Source organism: Anas platyrhynchos, chromosome 5, assembly GCF_047663525.1.
Source record: "Anas platyrhynchos isolate ZD024472 breed Pekin duck chromosome 5, IASCAAS_PekinDuck_T2T, whole genome shotgun sequence".
In the NCBI taxonomy this organism is placed as follows: domain Eukaryota; kingdom Metazoa; phylum Chordata; class Aves; order Anseriformes; family Anatidae; genus Anas; species Anas platyrhynchos.
In genome coordinates, this window is record NC_092591.1 from 32348990 (window position 1) to 32355792 (window position 6803).

At 54.8% G+C, this 6803-nt stretch overlaps 1 protein-coding gene across 3 annotated transcripts in view; it reads left to right on the forward strand.

The window, feature by feature from the left end:
* The window catches only part of AMBRA1 (autophagy and beclin 1 regulator 1), a 129074-nt gene extending 127135 nt beyond the window's left edge, over positions 1 to 1939 (forward strand). For all 3 annotated transcript variants that reach the window (XM_027459350.3, XM_027459352.3, XM_038180476.2), the window contains exon 18: positions 302 to 1939. In XM_027459350.3, coding sequence (XP_027315151.1) covers positions 302 to 795 — 494 coding nt within the window. In that variant the 3' untranslated portion in view covers positions 796 to 1939. The remainder of the gene's footprint in view (positions 1 to 301) is intronic.
* Positions 1940 to 6803: the final 4864 nt, after the last annotated feature.

Sequence of the window (6803 nt, forward strand, 5' to 3'; positions counted from 1 at the left end):
CACCGCCTCTGCCTCCTCTTTGGCTGACCCACGTGGCTAGATAGAAGCTTCCTCTTCGAGGCCTGGGCAAACAAGTCTGTGAGGGATACCTGTGGGAGTGACCAAGATTTTCGTGACAGAGCGTGCTGAATTTGTTTGGCGCTTCAGTGAAAGTTACTGAAATAAAGCATTGGGCTCCCTCTGGAGCAAATCTTGTCTTCTGTCCCAGCACGGCTGCACGGTGATTCAGCAACCCAGCGTGCTTTGTCTTTGTCTTGTAGTTTGCCGCGTGCACCAACGTTGCTTCTGCTTTCTCTTGCAGGTGAAGGTCCAGAGTACGGGGCCAGTGGGGAGGATGCCCTGAGCAGGATCCAAAGGCTGATGGCAGAAGGTGGCATGACCGCTGTGGTGCAGCGGGAGCAGAGCACCACCATGGCGTCCATGGGTGGCTTCGGCAACAACATCATCGTCAGTCACCGCATCCACCGCAGCTCTCAGACGGGTGCGGAGTCCACAGGGGCTGAGGGCACAGCAGCAGCACAGCAGTCCACCTCGCAGCAGCTGGCGGCTGAGCTGGAGGGACGCATCCTTTCAGAGTCTATGCAGCTGTCAGAGCACGGCCTGAGCCCGCGGACAGCCCCTGGCGGGAGTGAAGGACAAGGCGCCGGTGACCTGGACCTGCCAGAGCAGGCCCAGTCCTCCATGGACACTGAGGGACCAATTGAGTACAGTGACCTAACTAATAATAACCATCTTCCTGACAGTACCAACTTCTATAGTAATGACAGCACCAGTGGGGAGTCGCGGAACAGGTAGAGATGAGTTGTGTGTTGGTGCTACCCTTGTACTGCTCAGCAGAGACCTGTACCTCACAGCTGGCCAGAAGCTGGAAGAGTAGGGACTTGTGGCTCTGACAGGACGTTGGTGGTTCAGGGGGTTTCTGTATCCTGGGTGAGTGGCAAGGGATAAGAACTTCAAGAAAGCCATGGGCAAGAAAGCATACTACCTTAACTTCCAACATTCCCGCTACTGAATAGTTTAACAGGATTATAAAAAAATAAAATAAAATATGCCGGCTGCACCCCATGCAGATTTTGAAGTCCTGTGGGATCCCCTGAGCTCAGCCCTAATCCTGCAATTTGGTCAGTGTCATCCTTTGTAAAGCTTCTTTCCTTTTCTTTCCTTTCCTGTCTTTTCCTCTTTCCTGCCCTTTTATGCCCAGGGGCTGATCAGTAGAGTGAAGAAAGGGAAACGGGCCTGCAGCATCCTTCTGGAGACTGGAGGTCCTCCTGGGCAAACCTGGGCGTGATGCTCCAGCCCTGTAGCTGGAGTGGAGGAGTCTTCCAGGCCACAGTCCTGCTCCGTGGCTCAGCACTGCTACCCCTCAGAGCATGGTGTTCTGGGACCCTTCCTGCCTGCGTTGTGGTCTTTTCTGGGAGGAGCTGGGCTTTGTCAAAACCTGCATGGCTCAGGAACTGCTCGCAAGAGAGGATCCTTCCTTTTTAGAATTAGTTTAGTACTTGGCAGGAAGCTAAGCAGAGCTGCTATATGAATGGGTAGAGGGACAGGGGCTACTGCTCTCTAGTCGGGATGCAGTTCACACAAGGATATCCTAAGCTGTGCCAACATAAACGTGAATGAGCCATCCCAGTGGTTTCACGGTGCCAGGACTGAGCTGCACCTCCTTGGCAGGGGGCAGGAAATGTCTTTCAGCTCCAGGCCAGGGTGTGAGGTATGGGTCTGTGATGTAAGGTGTTGCATGTGAAATCTTGACCTTGTACATGTAGTTTCTAGTGGAGAAATCAAGGCTCTGATATTTTGTTTTTAGTCTCAAATGTGATTTTCCTTTTCGTTTGTAACTCTCCATCCCTAGTAGGTTTGTGGAGGAAGGACGGGGAGAGCGTGAGTGCTAACGAGGGAAACACCAAAGATCAATGTCATTAAAATATGACAAACCCTTGCTTGACCTGCTGTCTTCATTTGTGTGATGGATGTCTGTGTGATCGGCCTCGGGGTAGCTACATCCAGCTCAGAAGCTTGAGGTAGCTTACAAACGTCAAATGATGATCATCCCCTTCCCAGGAGGACAACAGGCTCAGCCTTTGAGTTGGAGGCTCACAATGGGAAAACAGAGGAGCAGTTGAGAGTCTTGATTGCAAATTGCCTTTTAACCAGTATGGAGATGAGCAGGCACTCCCGCATTTCCCATCATTCGAGTATTGCAGCAGGGAGAGAGGCTAGAGTATTTCTGCCATCCTGCTCAGAAAGGAATGTAAAGATGCAGCACCGTCTGTCTTGCTGACCTCTTAAAGCAGAAAGGAGATGCAATGTCTGGCTGTCCTGGATAAAGGAATGCATGCCCCAGTGCCTGTTACCACTTTCTGTGCTGAGGGATGCTTCCCCTGCCATCTGAGCACCTGCCAGCAGCTGCTGCGCTCCTGCCCTGCTTCTGTAGACTCTGTACTGCAAAGACATTACGATAAATAAGGCTGTCATTAGGCAGCACTCAGGCTCCCAGTCAGAAGAGTCTGTTAGAGAACATTAAGCAAATCTTCTCTTAAATCACAGCCTGGAAATGAACCTTAAATCAAATCAGCTGCTGCCAGGCCTCATTGCAGAGTGTTAATGAGGCTCTAAAACCTGCCCTGAGCCAACCACATCCCTGATCTGACAAGAGAGCAGCCTGAAAAACGGGATTCCCTTGTGCGGTGAGCAAGGTTTCATGCGTCCCTGTATTGCCTCAGTGTAGGTTGGCCCGAGGATGTGCTGACACGGGGAGCCAGAGGAACTGTCTCAGCTGAAGCCCTGTGCAGACAGGGTGGTGCAGGTCTAGGCGGAACTGTTTACTGCTCTGCTTGAAAACAAAGAAAAACAGAGCCTGGAAAAAACTGCTTCTGCTTCAGCTCATCCTGGCATCTCCTGTTCCCACTCCCGGCATGATTCCTGGAAGAGTCTTTAGGCCCGTTCTCAGTAGATGCGCTGCAGAGCGCTTGCAGATGTCCATTTCCACAGCCAGAGCCAAGCTACCTACAGAAAAATTTCCATCACGGTTGGGGAAAGGTCTTTTGGGAGGCCTTGCTCTAGCGCTGGCAGGCTCTCAAAGGCCTGGTGTGCACCGGGGCTGGGCACGCTGGCCAAGCTGCTGTGCCACAGCTCCACCAGGGCCTGCAGCCTGCTCGGCTGAGGGCTTCCACTTGGTCAAGACCTGTCCCTGTTGAGATGGTGGCAGAGCTGCAGTGAACTCCAGTGGGAGCACGAGACAACTGCAGCCACTGCTTGGTGTCAGCCTGGGGACATCACTGAGGCTCCCGAGCAGCTTTTGGTTTGAGGCTTGCAGGGAAGGCCCTTCTGGATGAGGTAAGGCTGGTGGAGGCCTCAGATGGAGGCTTTGATGCTTCTCCTAAACCTGCTTTGTAGCTTTGGGCCAGAGACTGATGACAGCTGTGGCCTGACTTCAACGAGCTCTGAGCAGGAGTGGGTGTGGGTGGGCTCACTCTTCAGAGGCTGCCTTGGATGTGCTTGGTAGATGTCCTGCCGTGGGCACAAAACCAGCGGGTACTTTCAGAGGTGGTGGGCTTTCATACAGAGAACACATTTTATTTTTTGAGTTCAGCCCTAAAACGTGCCAAGCGCAGCTCCTCTGCCTTGCCTGCCACGTTTTAGCCCAAGAGGCTTTTTGGTGGTTGGTTTGGGCAGGGCTGGGCTGACCTCCACACGTGGGCCTACAAACACCCCTGAGCTGACGTGGTAGGCACAGAGCCCTGTGTGGGACAGGCCTGGGGGGCTGCCCACCTCCAGGGCAAGCGCAGCAGCAGCACTAGGGGCTCCTTCCCAAAAAACACAGCTTATCTGTTCGCTGTGATGTGATAACGCAGCACGGAGGCAAATGCCCTGCCAGGAGCGAGGTGGAAATTCAACACGAGCTGCCTGAGGAAGCCGGAGCCACGCACGTTTGCTGGCCCAATTTAGGAAGCAAAATGAGAGCTTTGCTGCTTAGGAGCAGGAAATAATCTTAAAAACCAAAAGCTTTCGTCAGCCTTAGCTTGTCAGGAGCCTTTAAATGTGCTAACAAAATCCTGGGAGAAATGCAGTGCGGAGAATTTTATTTAGCTTTCAAAAGGCTTTTGATAAAGCCCCTCGCAAGAGGCTACTAAAGAAACTGAGTCACCTCGGGGTGAGAGGTAAAGTCCTAGAAATGGAAACTGCTCGAGGTGGGAACTCGAGTCAAAAGTAAGAGCTAGATCTGGGTGTGGAAAGAGGTTACTGGTGGGTTGGCCAGGTTTGGGAGGAGCCAGGGTTCTCCAAATGCCCTGATGAGCTGAGAGGAGGGGGACAGCTGAGGACACGAGATCACTTAGGTCAGGTAGGAAGAGAGAAGGTGCCAGAAGCCTGGGCCAGTGGGAGGAAGCAATGGGTGGAGCTGCCTGCAGTAGATGCATGCTCCAGCACACCAGGCTTGCCTCCTAAGCAGCTGGTGGCAAGGAGAGACGCTTGGGTCCAAACATGGGGTTGCCGAAGCCCTGCAGGCAGTGCAGTGAAACAGTGAGGCACATTTGTCCTGTCAGTCCTGGCTTTTCTGTCCTCTCTCCTTTGCTGGCCTCCTGCTCTGTCTCCAAGCATATCCACTGAAGTCCCACCTTGCACCACCCAGTGCCAGCCTCGGGGCCACCACGGGGTGACCCTGCAGACACATGGTGTGGGGACCCCAGCTCCGCAGGACAGCCAGGACGGAGCAAGAGGGCAGGGGCCAGGGCACAGATGAGTGCACCAAGACTTCTTCCTTGGTGTCTCCAGTGTCAGCGGCTGTTTTTGTCCCTTTTCGCACATGTCAGGGGATGTGGTTGCTCATCACAGCTTGTCTCATCCACATAGGCCAGCGACAGGGCTGTGGGTGGCCCCTGGGGCCTTTTCCAAAGCCAAGGAGTGGACTTGTGCTGCTGCCAGCCTTTCCCAGGCCAAGGCCTGGGGTTGTCCTCTCCCCCTGCTGCTGGGGCCAAGGACGAGCAGTTCACCAGGGAGTAGCTGGTCCCAATCTGTCAGAGAAGTCATTCACCAACAGGAAAAGGCAAATTAATTAAAGCGTGCAGCATGTGAGCCATCCGCCTCTAATTGGGATCTTGGTGTGCAGCACACAAATGTCACGCTGCTGCCAGCCCGGGGCGGTGCTCAGTACGTGGCGGGGACGGCCTCTCCTTTCCAGCTGACACCCTCAGCCCATCCCCAGCCCGTTAACTGTGGTGCCCCTTCCTCCTCCGGGCTGACAGGTGGGGTTTTTTGGAGCCTCTGAGGTTTCTCTTTCTGTCCTTGCTCCAGCTTGCCTGGTGGAGATGGACACCGAAGCCCCTGCCCTTCCCAAGCTCAGGAGGCACCCGAGTCCCTCTGGCTCTCTGTGCTTGCCCACCGAGCTCCTGCCTCCATCCAGCTTTACAGAGGCAGCGTGCGAGCTTGTGCAAAACCTTGGGATTTCGTGGTGCTTGGGGCTTACTTCTTCCTACGCCTTAGGCTCGGGCACTGCTCACACCCACGTGGTGCCATGGATCCAGCACTGCTATGGCAGGAAGAAAGCAGGAGCCCAGAGCTGGTCACAGTGGGTGCTCTGCTGTGAGTAAACTGGGGAAAGGGAGAAAGCACCTGGTGTCACGGCCTTTCCTGGGGTTTAGTGCTGGAACCCTGATACCATCCTAGCTCAGAGTGCCCTCCCTCTGCTCCCAGCCCAATAACCCAGCAACGCCCTGATAGCATCAGGGGCTGGCTCTGGCCGCGGGTTGGCTCCAGCCTCTCCTGCAGAGCAGGGCCCTGCCACCACATCGCAGGGCACCTGTAATTGGCAATTATTTATTTTTGAGGCACTTCAGCCCCAGACAGGCTCAGGAAAGGCTCGTGTGGATTAATGAAGATGGACTGGCAGCTGGCAGGGAGGCTGGCATTAAGGCATGTAAATGCTAAAGCAGCGCAGGGCTGCCGCTGGTCTGTCTGCCCGCTGCAAAAGTTCCCGTGGAACTAATCACCTACATCAGCCCGAGTGCTAATTAAAGCAATCATTTAAGGAGGAAGCAAGGCTGGTCCTGCTGCACTGCTGTGGGGCTCCGAGCAGATTTTGGGCTGCGGGGGTGATGAGCAGGACCCTCAGGGCAGGGGGATGCAGGCAGGGGGTTTGGGCAGCTTTTGGGGTGCTGTGACCTGGGAGAAGCCCCCAAGACAGCTTTGCCCCAGAGGTGCTGAAGAAGGATAAAGCCGGTATTGTTTTTGTGATGAGATTTCAGCTTTGGTTGACAAAGGTAGCTGCGTCGGCATAATACGCTTAGGCTCCTGTAAGGTATTTGACGTGATACGGTGTGACAGCCTGATCAGAAATTAGCCCCGTGTGGCCCTCGGTGGGTTTAATGCAGCTAAGTGCGTGGCTGTGTGTTTGGGGATGCTGAATGTAGGTCGTGGCAGCGAGACGGGGCTGGGGGCAGTGTGGCTGTGGTCCTGATGTGACAGGAGGACGAGCATCACCTGAGGGTGCTCACTGCCTCGGGGCTACTCGGGGAAAGGAAGCTTGGGGAACACCCTGTGTAACACCCCAGTGGCACGCTAAAGGGACACAAATGGGCCTCGGCGTGGTTTCCCCGCTCCCCCTTGGGATTCCTGTGGCTTCTTTCTGCGGGGCCAGCAGCACAGGACACCTCTGGCCCCAGGGGCATCTCCCTGCTTTCCTTGCCCTGTCCCAGCCCCTGCCTGCTGGCTGTCACCTCCCACCAGGGGCCTTTCTCCAGCACCCTCCTCCTGCTTGTTTTTTCACCCCCTCTGGACAGTTATTTATCTTATGCTCATCAGCTCGA